Raw genomic sequence first — 22043 nt, forward strand, 5'->3', positions numbered from 1 at the left:
AACAGAGTATATTGAAGAACGGTGTGTTGAAAAAGGATTTGGCCATGTTTCAGTGTGTGCAGACGAACAGAGTATATTGAAGAACGGTGTGTTGAAGGACGACGGTGTTGCAATTGTGGTGGGGAACATGATCCTGAGTTCCTGGAGTGCCCTGTAAGGGTGAAGGAAATTGAGGTGGCAAAAGTTAGAGCAGTCAATCGAATCTCCTATGCGGAGGCGTTTAAAAGAATTGAGAAAACAGTGATGCTAGTGAAGAGATGGTAGTGGACGCACCACAGCCTGTAGTAAATGTTTTCTGCCAGACAAAAGATACCCTGTGTGTTAAAAATATGGATTTTGTTGCGTTCATTGCCACAGTTATAAACTGTACAGCACAAGTCTAAAAAAAAAAGTAGAAGAAACTAGACTAGATTATTGTGGCTGCAGCAGAAACGTTTTTGGGACTCAAGGATTTTACATTGAAAGACTTGCAAGGGATACTGGCGCCGGAAGAGCCTCCCTCCCAGGCTCCCCTTGAGCCTGTGTAGGGATCAGATCTGTTTAATGAATTTCTTTAATAGAAGTTGTTTGATTTATTTATTTTTTGGCAGTATTTTGGCAGTTCAGATTTTGGGGAATCCTCTTTCCATCCTGCATAGTAGATGGCGGGTGCACATTAAATTGTGTGATCACCAATATACCATGGAAGAAGAAGTGCCTGCCAGAGAAAAACCCCCGAGACTCCCAAGACTGGAACCCCCAGGACTCTTCCTCGAACATCTCTGGAGAGACCTGAAAATAGCTGTGCAGCGACGCTCCCAATCCAACCTGACAGAGTTTGAGAGAATCTGCAGAGAAGAATGTGCCAAGCTTGTAGTTTCATACCCAAGAAGACGCGAGGCTGTAATTGTGCTTCAACAATGTACTGAGTAAAGGGTCTTAATACTTACGTAAATGTAATATTTCAGTTTTTTATTTTTATAAATTTGCGAATACATTTTTTCTTTTTTTCTTTGTCATTATGGGGTATTGTGTGTAGATTGACGAGGGGGGGAAACTATTTAATCCATTTCAGAATAAGGCTGTAACTTAATAAAATATGGAAAAAGTCAAGGGGTCTGAATACTTTCCGAATGCACTGAACAAAAATATAAACGCCACATGCAGCAATTTCAAAGAATTTACTGAGTCCGAGTTCATATAAGGAAATCATTACATTTAAATAAATTAGGCCCTAATCTATGAATTTCACATGACTGGGCAGGGTTGCAGCCATGGGTGGGCTTTGAAGGGCATAGGCCCACCCACTTGGCAGCCAGGTCCAACCAATCAGAATGAGTTTTTCCCCACAAAAGTGCTTTATTACAGACAGAAATGCTCCTCAACTCATGAAACATGTGACCAACACTTTAAATGTTGCGTTTATATTTTTGTTCAGTGTATAATTTTGGTATCTTGGATGGTCACTCCTGGCTTGCATCCATAGCCCTGTCTGTTAATTTTAGAATGGTTACGTTTCCCCAGCCCTATCCCTCAGCTTTTTACCGAAACAATGGCGGGGAGGACGCTTTCTTATGTTTTCAACTGTTGATTGGGCCTTTAAATCAGTTGCAGAAATCTGACCATTTCTTTTTGGCATTGACTAATCAATAGATTGTGATTGGACCCTGAGCCCATAGGAGGCCATTTTCAAATGTATTAAAGCCTCATTCTTTTTTCCATCTGTTAAATGGTTTTACTAAACCCCTGTCGAAGGCCGAGGGTTGAAACCAATGATGTCTACAAACCCTGATTGCGGATGCTATGTATGGCCATTGGGAGGCATTGAAGCCACCGGTCGGCCATATTGGTACTCCCCATTTGGCACAGTCCTCCATAGGAAGTAATGTAATTCTACAGTATTCCTATTAAATGTTTTAAGGACAAAATTACATTTATTTAAGTATTTATTTAAGTATTTGTCGTTGTAGTGGGGACAGTAACATAAATTATCAAAAATGTTTTATACACTGCTCAAAAAAATAAAGGGAACACTTAAACAACACAATGTCAATCACACTTCTGTGATATCAAACTGTCCACTTAGGAAGCAACACTGATTGACAATAAATTTCACATGCTGTTGTGCAAATGGAATAGACAAAAGGTGGAAATTATAGGCAATTAGCAAGACACCCCCAATAAAGGAGTGGTTCTGCAGGTGGTGACCACACACCACTTCTCAGTTCCTATGCTTCCTGGCTGATGTTTTGGTCACTTTTGAATGCTGGCGGTGCTTTCACTCTAGTGGTAGCATGAGACGGAGTCTACATCCCACACAAGTGGCTCAGGTAGTGCAGCTCATCCAGGATGGCACATCAATGCGAGCTGTGGCAAGAAGGTTTGCTGTGTCTGTCAGCGTAGTGTCCAGAGCATGCAGGCGCTACCAGGAGACAGGCCAGTACATCAGGAGATGTGGAGGAGGCCGTAGGAGGGCAACAACCCTGCAGCAGGACCGCTACCTCCGCCTTTGTGCAAGGAGGTGCACTGCCAGCGCCCTGCAAAATGACCTCCAGCAGGCCACAAATGTGCATGTGTCTGCTCAAACGGTCAGAAACAGACTCCATGAGGGTGGTATGAGGGCCCGACGTCCACAGGTGGGGGTTGTGCTTACAGCCCAACACCATGCAGGACGTTTGGCATTTGCCAGAGAACACCAAGATTGGCAAATTCGCCACTGGCGCACTGTGCTCTTCACAGATGAAAGCAGGTTCACACTGAGCACATGAGCACATGTGACAGACGTGACAGAGTCTGGAGACGCCGTGGAGAACGTTCTGCTGCCTGCAACATCCTCCAGCATGACCGGTTTGGCGATGGGTCAGTCATGGTGTGGGGTGGCATTTCTTTGTGGGGCCGCACAGCCCTCCATGTGCTCGCCAGAGGTAGCCTGACTGCCGTTAGGTACCGAGATGAGATCCTCAGACCCCTTGTGAGACCATATGCTGACACATGCACATTTGTGGCCTGCTGGAGGTCATTTTGCAGGGCGCTGGCAGTGCACCTCCTTGCACAAAGGCGGAGGTAGCGGTCCTGCTGCTGGGTTGTTGCCCTCCTACGGCCTCCTCCACGTCTCCTGATGTACTGGCCTGTCTCCTGGTAGCGCCTCCATGCTCTGGACACTACGCTGACAGACACAGCAAACCTTTTTGCCACAGCTCGCATTGATGTGCCATCCTGGATGAACTGCACTACCTGAGCCACTTGTGTGGGTTGTAGACTCCGTCTCATGCTACCACTAGAGTGAGAGCACCGCCAGCATTCAAAAGTGACCAAAACATCAGCCAGGAAGCATAGGAACTGAGAAGTGGTCTGTGGTCACCACCTGCAGAACCACTCCTTTATTGGGGGTGTCTTGCTAATTGCCTATAATTTCCACCTTTTGTCTATTCCATTTGCACAACAGCATGTGAAATTTATTGTCAATCAGTGTTGCTTCCTAAGTGGACAGTTTGATTTCACAGAAGTGTGATTGACTTGGAGTTACATTGTGTTGTTTAAGTGTTCTCTTTATTTTTTTGAGCAGTGTATATATTTGTATGCACTGTTAAGAGTAAGACAAGCATTTTGCTTCACCCACTTTAACATCTGCTAAACTGTGTACGCGTCCAATAAACTTCGATTTGATTTGAGAAAATGGGAAAATAATACAAAAAAAGCACGGATGCTGTTTTATCGTAGAAATTACGGATGGGTAGTTAATTCCCAAAAGTACAACATAATGAAATGTTAGAATTATTTGAATCAAAAGCATTTTTATCAAACGATTCTTGAAATGTTTCTGAGTTATTGTTCAAAACTTTTAGTTTAAGGTCCACAGTATTGTCTTTACTAAAACAATTTGGTCTTTGTTGTAAAACCATCAAAGCAAAGGCCTTTTGATCAAGCATAATGTAAGATATATTGTAGACAATCATCAACTATTGATTCAGTAAGATAATCAAGATCAAAAGGTAAGACTTTCTAACATTGATTTGACTGTCAAGTGTCATATGTTTCAGTCTCTCCCCACATCGTGGGTGTCCTTGGGTCGGTCGATGCGGTAGACGAACTCGGCAGGCATGAAGTATCCCAGGTATTCCACGGTGTCAGATGAGGGGTGCACGTACCTCAAAGTGTTTCGGCCACTTGTTCACATCGTCGTTGGAGTTGAGTGGGGCAGGCTGAGAACTCCTTTGGCTATGCACAGGAGGGCACCAGAAAGACACGAAATGGTAATGCTCTCTTTGGCTGCATTTGAACAGGCAGCCCAATTCCGATCTTTTTTTCACTAATTGGTGTTTTGACCAATCAAATTACCTCTAAAAAAGAGCTGATGTAAAAAGATCTGATGGGATTGGTCAAAAGACCAATTAGTGGGAAAAATATCAGAATTGGGCTCCCTGTCTAAGCAGCCTTTGAGGTCTCAGTAATAAGGGCTACATACGTTCTGACTGTTGGTGTCCATTGATATGGTTTGGCAACAAACATTTTAAGTCATGGAAATTAGATAGAGAAAGCAATAAGCATGCATTGGGCCTTGAAACCGCAACACCATGTCACAGAATCTTGTCAACACAAATATCTGCACGTTTTATCTTTTGACCATGATGTGGATCTTGGCCTTCCCTTTCTGGATGAAGAAGGTGCCTCTGAGAGCCAGGCTTTTATCAGGACAGTGCTCCTCCATGGACTTCCTAAGAGCACCCACAAGGCACCCACCTGTTCTCTTTTTGGCTCTCACCTCTATGACCTGACCGTGACAGAAACATTTTAAATAATTTTCAGCACTGATTACGCAACCAGTTTAGAGTCTCCTGTTAAATATTTGTTGACCTAAAGTAAACCTTTGGGAGCAAACATAGACAGGGAGGTCTTAGTTCATGTAAACATCATTTCAATGATGATCCTCAAGGGCACTTTGTTTATGTCAATGCATAACCAGAGGCAGGTTTTATTCACCAGGAACACATATAATGATTCATACACAATGATTAAGCACAATTTAAATTATAGTGAGGCATAAAATCTCACTTGGTTTTTAAATTGATATGAACATAATTATAATAGTTATAATTCCAAGTATCAAAATAATCTACACAGTATTCATCACATTCTCTTACCAACCACACCATCCATCTCTTACCTTTCCAGGCTTCCCCTCACATGTATATAGGTTTGCCAGCAGTCCGAAGTCACAGTCTGAAAATGTATCACTGTTTTTCTCCAGTAGGCACTGCCAATCAGCTGGATTGATGGAGGAAAACCAGCTGCTATTCACTGCAGGCCTTCACTCAGCTTCAGTGAGCCCCAGAGGCATCATGTAGTGTGATGATAATTAAAATGAGATAAGACTCAACTTATTGACTAATAATAAAACAAACTGTCTTCAACTAAGTTGTGTCTAATTTAAGCGTCCAATGTGTTGGTACCATAATGTATCCTATCCTCCCAAAGTTTGCAATTGAAATGGGCAACTTCAGGAAGTCTTTCTATTCACGTAATCATAATAAGTCTGACAAAATACTGCATGAATATATCAAGACAATGGGGAAATTATTTTGGCAACTAACAAACATTTCTGGAGGATACAGCTCCTGCACCAAGAATGAATGCTCCAGGTAGCTCCATTTCCTTTCATACAGTGTTCATGTTGTAATCCTTGAGGGGAGAAATAAGAATTTATATTGGACCAATTGTAATAGCATTAATCTCATATCACTTTATCAGGCGGACCAAATACGGCACTCCCCCCACATCTGTAATGTGTGGTTTTCCACACAACCCTGTTGATAGGTAAAATAAATATTGCGGTAGAGATGGTAACAAAGTATCACTGCATAATATTGGCCACTAATTTGTAGTTTATAAGTGTGTGTATATATGTAGCTTATAAGGCCTTTATTATGTCTTATTAGACATATATATATTAGCCCTTAAGTGTTTTCTTATTGAAACGTTATAAGTCATGTATAACTGGACAATCCTTAATAACCTCACTGTTAGTTATAATAAAAGCATATTAATAGTTAATTAAGAGCAAGTTACACAAGAAACAGACTCTTAGTAAGCTATCTCAATGTGGGACTAATAAGGGCATATTACCTCGATATGTGTTCCTTATTCTAAAGTCTGACCATATTTTTACTTGCATAAACAGCAGAACTTCAATATACAGTACCAGTCAAAAGTTTGGACACACCTACTCATTCAAGGGTTTTTCTTTATTTTTACTATTTTCTACATTGTAGAATAATAGTGAAGACATCAAAACAAGGAAATAACACATATGGAATCAGTGTGTTAAACAAATTAAAATATATTTTATATTTGAGATTCTTTAAAGTAGCCACCCTTTGCCTTGATGACAGATTTGCACACTTTGAAGTTTATGGAAATGTGAAAGGAATGTAGTAGAATATAACCCAATAGATCTGGTAAAAGATAATACAAAGAAAAAAAATAATCTTTGAAAAATAGAAGAGAAAGGCCATAATGTATTTTTCCAGCCCAGGTGCAATTTAGATTTTGGCCACTAGATGGCATCAGTGTATGGGCAAAGTGTTAGACTGATCCAATGAACCATTGCATTTCTGTTCAACCGTTTGTATCAAGACTGCCCGAATGTGCCTAATTTGTTTATTAATAACTTTCATGTTCAAAATTGTGCACTCTCCTTAAACAATAGCATGGTATTCTAGAATAAACAGGTCTTGAGTGAGGTCTGTCAGCAAAATTGTTCTTCAGCCCTCGCTGCAACACTGTAGTGGCAAGAGGAGGAAAGGAAGATTTGAATCAGGCAGACAGTTCAATATCGGTTAAAACCAAGTGTTCAGCAAATCCATGCATACAGTAAGTCGCAATTTCCTAAATATGTTTTACGTCACACAATTCCTTCAATTTTGGGACATGTAATAGCAACTGTTCAGTCTTGCAGACGTCTGCCATTCTGTATCCTGTAGGAATCACAAGCCTCGAGCGACTGAAGATCACAGATTGGTCATCGCCCAATGGTCGAGTTGGTGATCTGCATAAAACGTTGGGAAATGCTGGTATTTTTCATCGCCTTTCACGTCAAGTTCGCCCCACCCAATCTGCTTCTCACGGCTTTCACAAGCCTCAATAATGAATGGGAAGTGGTGTTTCACTGCGCGGCACCGCGTGCTAGTGTCCACGAGCCGTGCAGCGCAAAGTCAATTAAGAACTCCTATAAAAACCTTGGTTGGCCCACAAATATTCTCTGACGTTACGTAACGACGTCTGCTCGTCTCACTTCCTGGTTGACTGTATGAATTTGTCCAAACATGACCGCGTGTGCTGTGTACAGGTAGAATAGATACAAGGGTTACCTCTTTTTGTACCTCATGGCTTCTGTCAGGGACCTGCAAGCTCGACGAGTTGACAATAATAATACACGCACTCTGTTGAACTCAGAAGGCGTTTATGAAGCAGCAGAAGATAATTCATCCCAGCTCATTCTGGAGAACCCCGATCCTGATATCGTCAAAACAATCTCACATTATTTCGAGGCTGCTCTCAGTGGGCAGAAATATGTGTTATCCCATCCCGTCACAGACCATGGCACTGAGTCTTCAGCAGACAGGTAAGCACACATGGAAAGATGAACCCAGATAAATTGGTTAAAAGTCAGTGCAGTGCCCTCAGCAATGCTTCTACATAAATGTGTGAAGCATTAAGAATATATTCCTATAGCTAGCTTATTACAACAATGTCAAGAAAAATGTATTTGAATTAACATTGCAATTAACACAACCAAAAGTGTGAACATTGCAATGCTTGTCTTTGCCTTTTCTCACACATATATCAGTAGGGATTCAGGGGACAGCCTGTTCATAACTCAAGTGCCAGTGTCTGAGGTGGTGAGGTCTGTGAGAAGATGTCACTCAAAGGAGAGGTCAGAGTTCACATGTACCATAGAATCAGAGGAGGAGAGCGGGGAGGAAGATGGACCTGCCACTCCCAAAAGGAAGCAGCAGGTCTCACATGCAATGAAACATCACAAGAGGAAAGCAGAGAAGCATGGCCTGAAAAAGTACTCCTTTTCCTTCCTGGGGAGCGTTTACAGAAGTAAACCCCTATCTAGTCGAGAGAGGACTTACAGAAACACACACCTACCACTATTAAAGAGTGTGACCTTCTCGGTAAGTAGGCAGCACTTCTTGAGTCAAATTCGTATTGTAAAAAAAGATCTGTCATAAAATAAAACAAAGTCCAGCTTCTGATACTTATCATTTGGATCATATATAGGCCTAATGTATTCATGGGTAACTAATGTGTCATATGCTCCTAAATGTCTTCTCAGTCTCACTGACATTTAATCCCTTTTGTTTCCAATAGAGTAAGGCAATTGGAGGCTTTTTTAGATGCGTCAAAACACTGAAGAAGTTCTCTAAAGGAAAAGAGACTTTAGCCTCAGCTTTACCAAACAGATATCTGGATGAGGAAGGTGAACTGTCTCCACTGTCAGAGTAAGTTTTCTACAGCTCTAAATTTTTTGGTTGTAATTGCTGGAGATGGTCAGTGCTCTTAATGTAGATTTGAGCTATGAAACGGGGCAGAACACATTTCTTCCTTTGAGCTTCTTTATAATGATTGTATATTTCTGAGGTGTATAATGCTGTTTTTTTTTTTCAATGGACCTACAGACAGGAGGTGGAATCTGAAGGTAGTGATGATATCAGAGTGGTGGTGAGTATGATCAAATAATCTTACATTTTATCTAGGCTCTTTTTCTCATTGCATCATGAGTCAATGATTTGCTATTTCAAGTCTAGCAGTACATTTATCAAAACATTTCTTTCTTACAGGAAAATACACTTTTAATGCCATTCCTGAAAAAGAAAAATAGGCAAACTTGGTGTCATCCATCATCTGAAGCTGAAAAGCAATGCAGAAAGTTTTCATCTGTAAGCAAATACTTCACCAAAGACTCCACATCAGTAAGCAAAGACTCCACCGCCAAGACAAAGAAACGGAGCACAAAGAAAACACAACACCTCCCTCATGTTAAACAAACTCTTTCCTTGGTTTCCAAAATGATTAAAGACACACCATCAAAGCAGAGTTTTGCTGGTTCACGGCGAATCGTACCTGAGAAATGTAACATGGCAGAAAAAGAGACTAACCCAGAGTCAATGAGTTGCGTTAGGAGATGTTCATCTGGTAGGAGTTTGGTCCGCAATGAAACAGAAGAACCTGGGATACATTTAGCTGACAATACAGATGGACAGGAAGAGAACGACAACATGGACATTTCATTGACAGAATGGAAGACAATGCTGAATATCGGATTTGTCAGTGAGGAAGTAGAGGGGACTAGAATAGACCAGGCAGTGGACATAACGAGTTCACCTATTAATGAAGTGCAGGAAAGTGAAGGAAGCTGTTTGGAGAGGACCCAAGTGGGCAGAGCCATGACCCCCAGTGTGACTGAGCAGAGCCCTGATCGTGACCATCAGAACCAGACAAGAGAAACAGAGGCTGATCCTGGAACTAAAGGCCACAACCCCCCTTCAACAGAACCAGAGCTCACAAATGACTGTACAAATGTTGATGTTGGGGGAGATTATGAACAGAAGGGAAAGAAGAGGAAGAAAAAGAACAGGAAAAGAGAGGGAGGAGATGGTGAAAGTATAGAGTACCGAGTTGGGCAGCCTCCATGCCAAGAGGCTCCAGATTATCAGGAACTAGTCACCTGTGTGAGTACAAGCACCATACAGGGAGGAGAGGCTACTGAGAGAACCCAGGATAACAAGGCAGAGCATTCTGTTTCCGCGTCTGGTGAAATGATTATGCCACAGAAAAAGAAGAGAAAAAAGGAGAGGAGGAGGGATTCACCATGCCATGCTGATACAGATATAGGCCTAAAACAGGAAGAGAACCCCAAGCTATCATCCCATGCTGGAGGTGGTGCTATAGTTCAGACCGAAGACATAGAATTGAAGAAAATGAAGAAAAAGTATAAGAATTCCACAGCACATGCCATCCTGGAGGAAGGACCAGTAAAAGGACATTTTCCGAATTTGAGTTTGGAATCACAGTTAGATGAGGTAATAGGACCCCAAAAGGGAACAAACATTTCAACCCTCCCTGAAGATACTGTCACAAACCTACAGGTAAATGCTACTGATATAAGACAGAAAACAATTGAGTGCTCTATAGTCCAACTTACTAAATTGGTAGCCCAGAGAAAGAAGCATAAAACCATGGCACCAATAGACAATTCTTTGGTACAGAGTGACGGCACAATTTATTTTAGGAAAAAGAAAAAGGCAAAGAAAGATGGGGATTCCTGCAGCAATGAAATGGTGGGAAATTATACTGAAATTCCTCTGACTACAAGTACTTTATCTCAATCTGGTCAAATCGATACACTGGAGAAGAAAAAACGCAAACGAGATAAGAAACAGAATTCTGACATTCATGAAGATTCTGAGGCCAGACCCAAAGAGAATGTTGTGAGCCATGAGAGGTCTGAAGACAAGGTCACGGAGAAGAAGAGGAAAAATAAGAAGAGGAGGAAATCTTCAACTGACGATGGCGCCGTTGTTCAACAACAAGAGGATAATATTCAAAAATTCCATATCACCCTCAAGAGTTCTGTGTCTGAATCCAATGACACTGTGCCACCAAGAAAAAAGCGGAAGAAAGATAGGGATTTAGTAACTCCTTTGAGCACAGAGGAGAGACATCAAAAGGACAGCATACCACCTGAAACAGATGAGATCACTAGCCCAAGAAAGATGAAGAAGAAAAAGCGAGATGGGTCTAAAGACACTTGTTCTGTCATACACAAGGATACAGCAGCTCCACTGGAAAAAGAGAGTATTGGCATATCTTTGGAGGGGTTTGAGAGGTCTGCTTTGACTCCAGATGACACAGTTTCTCAGAGAAAAACTAAGAAAAATAAGAATTCCCTCACCAAACATGATCCTGAGGGAAGACTGAAAAATGATGCAACTAAAATATCTCAGACGATGAGCGCAACTGTAAAAAATTCTAGACCAGAAGAGAAAAAAGAGATAGATACAACTGAAGTGAGACTTGAAGCTGAAAGTGCCTTTATATCCTCAGAGAGAAAGAGGAAAAAGACAAAGAGGCGGAAATCCACTGGTTACGAAGTACCAGCGGTAGGACATCAAGATAATGGTTACACTGCAATATTAATTGAAACGACTCAGAGTTCTATGACCCAATACACAGAAACAGAGTTACAGAAAAAGAAGAAGAAGAAGAAGAAAATAAATGATAACACTGCAATGCTAATTGAAACGACCCAGAGTTCTATGACCCAATACACAGAAACAGAGTCACAGAAGAAGAAGAAAAGAAATGATAACACTGCAATGCTAATTGAAACGACCCAGAGTTCTATGACCCAATACACAGAAACAGAGTCACAGAAGAAGAAGAAAATAAATAGAAAAACTAACAAGGAATCAGTTGCCCCGAAGCACACAGATGGAAGACAGACCGGGGAGATGTCAGAGGCGACGTCAGACTGTCTGCCTTTACCACAGATTAATCCTGATCCTGTATCAATCTCCCATGAACTGGTTTCATCAGCAGAGAAGAAGAAGAAGAAGAAGAAAAAGAAGCATGGAAAAGATGCAAATCAGGATTAGCTCGCAACCGAACACATTGACTCAGTGGTGATGACATGAAGCATGCCATCTGAATAAAACAACCCATAGCTTGGAGAGGATTTTTGATGGGTGGCCTTTGGTTATAAGGGAACATTTTTAAATGAGTAGATTCATTGTACACCACCTCTATGATGGTTGTTCTTCCACTCTTTAGAGACACTTGTATGTGCATTCAGATGATAAATGTGCATGCATAGGCTAGTCAGATAAACAGTGAACGTTTTCAGTGTTAAGTTACCACTAAATGGTGTTTTGTAAAGAATATTTTTATCCTACCCTGTCACCTAGTGGACAATTTAAGACAAAACACACTGGTTTTACTCAAACTGGTTTTATTGCAGTGTAAGTGACATGTTTATAACTTGGATTCGAATGTCATGATGTTTCATTAGTCCTACTACATATAATGTATGCCAGTGCTGCATGAGAAAGTGGTTAATGTGTACATTTGACAAGATTTGTTTCTTGTTCAGTTTTGAAATAGATTACATTTCTAATGTAATTCCCTTCAGTAAGGGACATTGCTTCAATATCCTTTGTGTGCAGTGCATCATATGAAGGCCTAGTCTAAACATTGTCTCCACAACCATTATAGTAATACTTTTTATATTGGCTCCATACAAGTGTATTTGTAAGTATGACTGTATTGAAGGATGCACAATAAATGTACAGCTTATCAATGTTTTATTGTAAGACTAATGTGTTATTGATTAGCAGCACTGTATTCATAGAATTAGATCAGTTCAGGCAAATAATGTCCAGACAGATATATAGGCCTATAAAACATAACGTTCATATATAATTATGTAATATTAATTGATAATCTGGTTGCAACATAATAATTAATAATGTGGTTGCAACTTTAAGATTAACTGTGAAAATCATATTTATGAAATTGTAAAACCATATCACAACCAATCCATAATGTATAGCCTAGTATGTGTAGGCTGTTGTGGGAGGATCTTAACCCAACCTTCTCAAGTAATGTACAACACGACGGAGTTATGTTCGGTGGTGAGTGGTCACAGTAACTAGTCCAGCGGCGGTATTATGTAAGTGTACTACCCGAACAGCATTCATATCACAATTGGTTAAGAAACGTCAACCGTGGTTTTTATAGCCTGGCAACTTTCCGCGGCTGCTCTCCGAGTCCTCAAACTCGTGCTTTCATCTGAGGGCTTGTATCAACTGTTCAATATTCCAGCCTTCACTACCGCTATGACTTCAAGTACCAATGTCTCTTGTTTTCACGAGGCTAGAAGAGTTGCTATTTTTGGAGGCACGCACGGAAATGAAATGTCAGGCGTAACGCTTGTAAATCTGTGGATACAGAATGGAAAAGAAATCCAAAGAAAGGGAGTTGAGACGAAACCCTTCATAACGAACCCAAGAGCCGTTGAGAAATGCACTAGATATGTGGACACAGATCTTAACAGAGCGTTCACGACCGAGAATCTCAGGTAAACAGCGGGGACCTTTGACGTTGAGTCGTGTTTATCTGTGTGTCCAGTGTTATTTAGTTCTCAGTACCCAAATACACTAAAGTCTATATTGTCTAGAGACAACTCTGGAATTGCCATATTATAGATGTTCTTATTTTTTATATATATTGTGGACCCATGGTGCTAAGGATGTATGTTTATTATGGCTTATTATAAGCAATTCCCGAACAGCTTATTATGGAAATCCTGAAGTTTGTGATTTTCTTGAAAAAAAAAAGTTGAACTGCTCCAATTACAGCAAAGTTACTGTATTCATGCTCACACAGACTCACAGCTGACTTTCAGCCAGCCTCTGGGCAAAACGTGAGCAGAATGTGACTGAGTTACAAATGAGCTTGGAGTTGGTCCAAGTGCATGACAGCAGAAGGATTGGACTGACAGAAGTTCATGTTTTATAATACAGCAGGCTCTTCAACAGTAGCCTATTCATTAAATTACATGTGTAATGATTTATTTTGCTTCTAACTTGGCATTATGCCCCAATGGCCAAATAGGCCTAGTTTGAAAACTTCAGTGTGTATGCATGGGAAGCAAGCACCTTCCATCTCCTTGCTATCATGATATAGGTAGACTTGAATCCACATTTTGAACATTCAAAATATAGTCTAAATGTAGAAATAATGCTTATCTTCAGTGTCTGTAGATGTAGTCAAATAGATTATAAACTCATTTTTCACTGGAGTATTCCATCTACTCAGCAGACAACCTCTCTAGTCACACTACCATGTTGTTGACACATCTTTTAGGCAGGCTAAGCTGATTACCTCCTTGAAGACATATTCTAATTATAGCATTTCTATTTATATCAGGCCGATGGACTGCACTCCTGATTCCAAGATACATTCCTGTAATGTTTTTGTGGTTTTATACTGGCATTTTGGTGTTTGGTGTAAGCTGGTTGGTAGGCCTATAGTTGTCTTTTAACCAATCAACCACACATTTTTCATAATCTATCTGGTATAGTTTTTCTTTTATAGCCTACTGAGAGTGGAGAATAACTGCATTTTGACAGACCTACCTGTCTCTATTGTGCTACATGATAGTCCTAACTATCCGGACATTGCTAGATATGCAGTCAAAAGGGAGTTGGGCGGGGGAGAGAAAGAGACAAAAAATGGGTAGCACAGGTGCCATTATGCTATTGGGGCAGCTTGGAGAACATGCTGGTTCAGCATTAGAGCATTTGTTGTTTTAGAATTGTTAAAAAAGGCATAGGATAGGAAGGAAACATTTCAGCTATCCAATGGTATTGTGAATCAATTTTGTGAGCATAGGTTGCAGCATGATAAGAATCACTGAAGATTAGCTTAGTCATTAGTTCATAAGACGTTCAGAAATGTTGTAATAATTGCTCAGAAATGCTTGCCAGATGAGACTTCCTCTGCTCGCTACATACTTCAGTCTGAGACTGTCATCATTGAAGGCATTTGTGGTGACGACAAAATGAGGTGTGTTGTACAAAACAACGTCATCAGCGATTGGATCATCGATAACCAATAAGAGTATCAATGCCAATGATACATTTTCCAAATGCCGCTTTACCCACATGTGTTCTGGCTCTGACCCAACACATCGGTTTCTGGGACCAATCAGAACGGTTAGAATGTGTTTGCGTTCTAGACATCGTTGAGGAGGTAATCAGATCCAGACTCACTGCGGAGAAGAAACTAACGTACATGGCTGTGGCGTAGTGTTTGGCTGGAGCAAGGAGTTTGGGTAGCCAGGCAACAGAACTGCAAGGCTGTGAGAATATGGTCCAAATAAATGTGCTGCTTTTGAGGGTCAGAAGAATAACATGCTTTGTGATATTTTTGTTCTCCAAAATGTTAGCTTTTGCCGACTCCCCAACAACAGGATGTTCCGGTTTTCAGGGGAAATAGAAAGAGAGCCTGTGACACTACTTCTGCTTTTGGACGTTAACAAGGCGACACTCCATCTTATCTCCTCCTCCACATTTACTGGATTGGTTCAACAGTGCAGAAGAGAACCTCCCCCCAATTTTTTTTTCTTCTCGTCAAGACCAGTATGTAGGGGATCTAGTTTCAGGTGTTTCTTTTACGCCTGCTACATTAGTTAACCAAAATTCAGAAACGTACCATTTGAATGTGAGCATGAATATGCATGAGCCTGATCATACTTCTGTACTCTTAAAGGGATAGCGCAGTTAAAAACGTGATTTTTCTGTAGAATAAAAAATATATTTCCACACTATGAGGTTGAAATAACACTCTGAACTTGTGAAAATTGTTATAATGCCCTTATGTTTGAAAAAAATGCTTTCCCATCCATCCTGTAGCAGAGTAGGCGTTTTCATTATTTGTGGGCTACAATTTACCGCTGTCTGGTGAACGTTTTGTTGGTCTTCTTACATTAGGGTTAAAGTGTAAGTCTTATATCACCATTTGTTTATTGTAACAGACTCCACTGTCAATCATTAACAACCTCAGTTATGGTAAGGCATGTGCTGTGTTCTGAATCACATATTTACTAGGGATAATCGGTAGCTTATAAATGGCTGTTTAGTATGTAGGCCTAGTATGTGGGGTATATAAGACCATTGTTTACTAGACAGGAGGTGAACAGTACTGTACACTGAACAAAAATATAAACGCAAGATGTAAACTGTTGGTCCCATGTTTCATGAGCTGAAATAGAAAATCCCAGACATTTTCCATACGCACAAAAAGCTTATCTCAAATTTTGTGCACAAATTTGTTTATGTCCTTGTTAGTGAGCATTTCTCCTTTGCCAAGATAATCCATCCACCTGACCGGTGTGGCATATCAAGAAGCTGATTAAATGATCATTACACAGGTGCACCTTGTGCTGGGGACAATAAAAGGCCTCTTTAAAATGTGCAGTTTAGTCAAACAACACAATGCCACATATTGATCAAGTTTTAAGGGAGCGTGCAATTGGCATGCTGACTGCAGGAATGACCACCAGAGCTGTTGCCAGAGAACTGAATGTTCATGACTCTACCATAAGTTGCCTCCAACCGGCCTTACAAACGCAGGCCACGTGTAACCACGCCAGCCCTGGACCTCCACATCCGGCTTCTTTACCTGCGGGATTGTCTGAGGGGTGCCTTTTATTGTCCCCAGCACCTGTCAGGTGGATGAGGAGAATTTCTGTCTTTAATAAAGCCCCTTTCTGGGGAAAAACTCCTTCTGATTGGCTGGCTCCCCAGTGATGCACGCCTACCCAGTCATGTGAAATCCTAGGGGCATAATGAATTTATTTCAATTGACTGATTTCCTTATATGAACTGTAACTCAGTAAAATCTTTGAAATTGTTGCATGTTGCATTTATATTTTTGTTCAGTATAGTTTATCAGTATAGTTATTACACAAATGGATTTCACATTGTTAATACAATGTTGCTCCTATAGTAATTACACTGTTTCTACACAGGTGTTAGAACTACTAAAAGTAAAGCGCGTTAGGCCAGTAACCGAAAGGTCGCTGGTTCGAATATCCGAGTCGACAAGGTGACAATCTGCCGATGTGCCCTTGAACAAGGCACTAAACCCTAATTTTCTCCAGGGGTGCCATACTACTATGTCTGACCCTGTAAAACAACACATTTCACTGCACCTATCCGGTGTGTGTGACAATAAAACAAGTGGTTAACCTGTCAGTGGTGTATCCACAGTGCCCCTAGTGGAGATGACCTGCCCTACGAGGTCCAGAGGGCCCAGCAGATCAATGAGATATTTGGACCTAAAGGAAGCCCTGAGGCCTACGATGTCATCTTCGACCTCCACAACACCACCTCCAACATGGGTTGTACGCTCATACTGGAGAGCTCCAAGGACCACTTCAACCTCCAGATGATGCATTACATCAAGGTGAACTTAGAATGTGTTTACTCCCTCTCGCTTTCTCAAATAAAACATGCTTTTTGGGCTCAGTTAGAATTTCAGGCAGTCAATTCAGGAAATAAACCAAAATTTCAATTCAGTAACTGAAAAAATTGCATTTATTTTCTATAACTTCTTAATAAACTGAAAAGTAGAAGCTATTTATTTCAGAAGTTTTAACATGTCTGAAGTTTAAATTCAAATCACTTCCTGAGTTGACAGCCGTCAACTCGAATTGAGCACAACCCTGGTCCGGGAAACCGCCGTTCTGTGTTTCCTCTTAGTGCACTTTGGATAACCTTTCTCACTCACTAACCCTTTATGGGTTAGTTGTATGAATAATGAATAATTTAATTGATTGAATCATAGTGCTCTTTAATGGTACATGTGAGTTAACTAGAGGGAACCTATAGGAAGTTAGCTAATGTATAAAGAGGAGGGTTTAAACCACTTATTAAACACTGGTTTGACTATGGTCTTTTAAGTGAAAATTGGTCATACTTAGCCTTTTATTGTTATATTTCTGACTAGTGTGTTATTAGCGGCCATATTGTAATGGAAATAATGTGTTCTGTGTTGAGGTTGTGTGTTTGTTCACATGCTGAGACATCTTTAATTATGTCATGCAGAAGGCCATAGCTCCAGACAGTTGTCCAGTTCTGCTGACTGAACACCCGCTACTCAAGTATTCAACTTCACGCTCTGTGGCCAAGCACCCCATCGGTGAGTGCAAATTCCAGCCTTACAGCCTTGGAAAAATGTGAGATGTTGTAGTACGTTGGGGGCATTTATTTACCTTTTTTACTTTATAATGTAATAGTAATTATTAAACGAGTCAAAAATAAACAAAGTTTAAATAGATTCAAATAGAATTTGTCCCTAAAGAAGACAACATATTTAAAGGTATATAAAGGTTTTGAATGTGTTTATTTCAGGTCTAGAGGTTGGCCCACAACCTCAGGGGGTTTTGAGGAGCAACATCTTTGAGTCTATGAGGGTGGTACTGAAACATGCCCTGGACTTCATTGAGCTCTTCAACGAAGGTTAGTAACATTTGTGTAACATTTATAAAAGATAAACATTCCATAGATTTTGTACAGCATACATCAGCTGGTGTTAAATTAATATGGTAAGATATTAAAATATAAGATATAATCTTATATAGATATAAGATATTAAAAACAAAATACCTAAGGGGTAGTTTGAATGTCCCACTGTCACGTTGTATAAAGGATTGGAGACAGGCGCAGGAATACATAATAGGGGGATTTAATACTCCACCCAAAAATACAACATGCCATGAAAGGCACGGGGACGAAGGCCAAAACAAACACGTATACAAAAACACAGCGATGGAACTCAAACAAAAGAGCGAGGTTGAACATCTAATAAATACAAGGGACGAGACCCGTAATAACGAGTACACAATACACGCAGCACGAAAGCCAAAACAACAAAGCACAGGTACTCACAAGACCAACAGACATGGGAACATTAACCCACAAGACAATGGTAAACAGAGGGCACATATATACAATTACTAATTAGGGGAAATGGGATCCAGGTGTGCGTAATGAAACAGTTCAATGACGCCTAGAGGCCGCTGATGTAGCCGTCCAGAACTGGTGCACGGAATGAGCAGCAGTACCAGGGGAATCCGTGACACCAACCGTCTTGTTTTGTTAAGAAAACAATTGTTGTAAGAGAAAGCTTTTTGCAGAATATATTGGTCTCTACTCTACCAATACTTTAATAATAAAACAGAAATACACATCTAACATCAACAACATAAACTTTTTTCTTAGAGAGATGTCTAATAGGCTAAGTCGTTTTGTATCTCTTTTTGTTTTGTATAAAAGCCTTCTCTGCTCCCCCTTCAGCCTATCTGGCATTATCAGCATCACTGTAATGACTCAGTTTTTGTGACATTGCTCATGGGTGAGCAAGTCGTGTTCTCCTTACATGAAAACCTTTTTTAAGTAATCCTTCCACTTCAACTATTTCATAAGATCCCCTTCCAGTTCCTTCAGACAGACAGTGTTTGCCTCTTTGAGGTATCATGTAACTTGTACAGATGTAGGATCTTAATTTGACCAGTTTTTCAAAGCAAAAAATAATTCTGTAGCAACAGGAAATGTGAATTATTGTGTGGATTATAATTAAAGGACATTTTTGTAGGGGTTAATACATTTTTAGTTAGGGAAAATGTCCTGCAACAACAGTGATCAAATTAAGATCATACATCTGTATATAGCTGTAAAATATGTAAAAGTATGCTTGACAACTAATGGAAATATGAATGGGGGAAAAAGCTGCATGATACCTCAAAACTGCAACCACTGTAACAAGCTTTCCTCCACATTTTCTGTAAACAAGCAGTAGTTCCCAAGAGTGAATTGAAGTTTGAAGTCTGCATGTTCGTTCCCCTCACTAGGCCCGCTAGGCTGCTGAATGGCATACTTGTTGGAAGTTGGTTAGTTTCCATGTGATTAGGAGCCAGCAGGGTTTTGTAATCTGGTGTCCAGGGGCCTGGCTCTAGGGTCCACAGTGGGGGCCTGATGAATGCTGTGTGCCTTGGTGCTGAGTTGTGTTTTCTGCTCTGAGAAATTAAACTGTGTGTGAGATCCTCCAAAACAACAGTTGGAACTACAGGCTATTTTGTACATGATTGGGGATTAATCAATGAGGGAAGAAAAAGTCATGCACACAATCATAGTCAAACTTATTTACAAAATAACACAAATACATACTGTACATAGGCTACATTATTATTGATATTTCTCATAACTGTTGAGGATTATTTTATTTGTGTGCAAGGAAACTACTTCAGTGCTATTTGTTTTGTCCTTTACTTTATTTTGCATGCACAGTAACAAGTGAGGACGATGTGGTGTGTTGTTTGTATTCTGTAGGCTTGGAGTTTCCCCCCTGTACAGTGGATGTGTTCAGAGTTTCAGAGAAGATGGACTACCCCAGAGACACCAATGGCAACATCATTGCCATGGTGCACCCCAATCTACAGGTACAAAACCGGGCTATTAAATGCTATGATACTTTTAAATGTCTATTGTTATTTGCTTATTCTAACTTTTTGTTCCTTTCAGTTACGTCTGTTTTTGGCCTAATGTCTTGGGTAACAAATATTTATTTAGTAGTGAATTTCAATAGCCTGTGATGGTGTATCCAAGGACAGTCAGAATCCCAGGCTGTTTTCTTTAACTGTGGGGATGCAGTAGTTTGTTACTTTTCTTCAAAAAAGCAGAACTCTAACTCTTGAGCTTTGAATTTCCTTGTTGTTGTTCATTCCTACTTTAGGACTGTGACTGGGAGCCGTTGAACCCTGGTGACCCTATGTTCCAAACGTTTGACGGGACAACCATCCGCTACGAAGGTGCTGGCACCGTCTATCCCACTTTTATTAACGAAGCTGCTTATTATGAGAAGCAGCAGGCGTTCGTAACTACCAGACGAGAGACCTTAGCAGCTGGTGCCATCAAAAAAACATGGGACAAAGTTAGTGTATAGTTTACTTCAGTTTGTTGTAAGCCCCAGCAATATTCTATATTCTTTACAGTTAATCTTTATTATATTAGATCTTTATACAATATTCTTTATAGTTTTCCCAATGACACCACTTAAAAAGAACATCATATCTTTCACATTGATAATTAGAGAGTAATGTTTTATACTCTCTGTACTTTTTTAGATGTCATATTGATATGTTGTTCTAAGATCAACTAACTATGCAAAGTACAGTCACTGTGACTAGAGGCACTGCTAGGTTTTTAATGAAGCTGTGAACTTTTTCTATCCTAAGAATTGTTGTGATGAATACATTTTCTGTTATTCTCAAATAGATTTTATTAAGCAAACTTAAAGTTTTGTGAAGTGAAAGTAAGCATATCTATGACAAATACAAAGTACCGCAATCCCAAGAAGAACCACAACACTTAAGCACTGTTCTTAATACTGTATTCTATATAACCGCTCAGGAAGTTGGGCAATTTTATATTATATCAAAAGGATAACCTACAACCTGAGAATCTTTATGTTGTATCTATTATACTTATAATCAAGTTGTTACAATCAATAAGCTAGTGAGCTTGGCCTTAAAATACAATAACAGAACCTCTTGATGCAACCTAACCTCTCTACAGATGTCGGATCTTAATTTGAGGACTCTTTTGTTGCTGAGAATGTTCCTGCACAGCAGAAAATGCAAACTTGTAGTGTATTTGAGTTTTTAAAATGCTTATAAAGTTTGTAATTTCCACTGAAAAATGTCAGACTTTATTTGCCCTAACGAAAAATATATCAACTCCAACAAAAATGTCCATTAGTTATAATCCACATAATAATTCACATTTCCTGCTACTGCAGGATTAAATTAAGATCCTACATATGTATACAATCAATGCCACCTAACCTTTCTACAATGGTCACTATTATGGTGCTGCTACTATTGTCCTACTATTGCCTTAAAATAAGTGATTTCTATGATAATTGCATGACATTTGTGAGGGAAAGTTTCATTTGTATCTTAGATGTGGAATAAATACAGATGCTATTTTGATACGAAGTTGGATATATAAAGAGGATTTATTTTCATGTGACGAGGTGTGATGTGTTTCAAAAGTCAATTTACATGTGTTTGGTGTCAGAAGGTAGAAAATAGTTGATGGTGGTATTATTGTTATTTTGATGTACTGTAAGTGGGTTTTAATGTGTGATGTCAATTTCGAAAATAACATATGAGTGGACATGTGAAATCTGTTCAAAATATACTGTATGTATATTGTGCAATAATTTCCTTTCCAATAATGTCCTACGCATTTGTTGTTTGTTGAAATGTTATATAATTATAGCAATAGTGATCTGATTTAAAGATTTCATTCCAATCCCTCAGAACAGTTCAATTGTGGTATATGCCATGCCTTTTTTGTAAAAGTGACATAATCAATAAATATGTCATTTGCATTATACCATCAGTAAATTGATCATAGTGGCTTTTATCA

At 39.8% G+C, this 22043-nt stretch overlaps 2 protein-coding genes and 1 pseudogene across 2 annotated transcripts; 2 read left to right on the forward strand and 1 right to left on the reverse strand.

Annotated features, from left to right (window-relative positions):
* Positions 1-4015: 4015 nt before the first annotated feature.
* Positions 4016-5326, reverse strand: LOC129868304 (ester hydrolase C11orf54 homolog; annotated as a pseudogene).
* A 1911-nt stretch (positions 5327-7237) lies between these two features.
* LOC129869124 (uncharacterized) lies at positions 7238-8724 on the forward strand. Its single transcript, XM_055943624.1, has 4 exons — positions 7238-7600; positions 7826-8159; positions 8356-8486; positions 8664-8724. Exons 1-4 carry the CDS (start codon positions 7362-7364, stop codon positions 8722-8724), a joined length of 765 nt encoding a protein of 254 aa, XP_055799599.1. The 5' UTR covers positions 7238-7361.
* Positions 8725-12636: 3912 nt separating this feature from the next.
* aspa (aspartoacylase) lies at positions 12637-22010 on the forward strand. Its single transcript, XM_055942159.1, has 6 exons — positions 12637-13123; positions 16821-17016; positions 17658-17751; positions 17964-18071; positions 19941-20050; positions 20344-22010. Exons 1-6 carry the CDS (start codon positions 12882-12884, stop codon positions 20551-20553), a joined length of 960 nt encoding a protein of 319 aa, XP_055798134.1. The 5' UTR covers positions 12637-12881; the 3' UTR covers positions 20554-22010.
* The last annotated feature ends 33 nt before the right edge of the window (positions 22011-22043 follow it).

This window comes from Salvelinus fontinalis, chromosome 13 (genome assembly GCF_029448725.1).
Source record: "Salvelinus fontinalis isolate EN_2023a chromosome 13, ASM2944872v1, whole genome shotgun sequence".
NCBI classification, from domain to species: Eukaryota; Metazoa; Chordata; class Actinopteri; order Salmoniformes; family Salmonidae; genus Salvelinus; species Salvelinus fontinalis.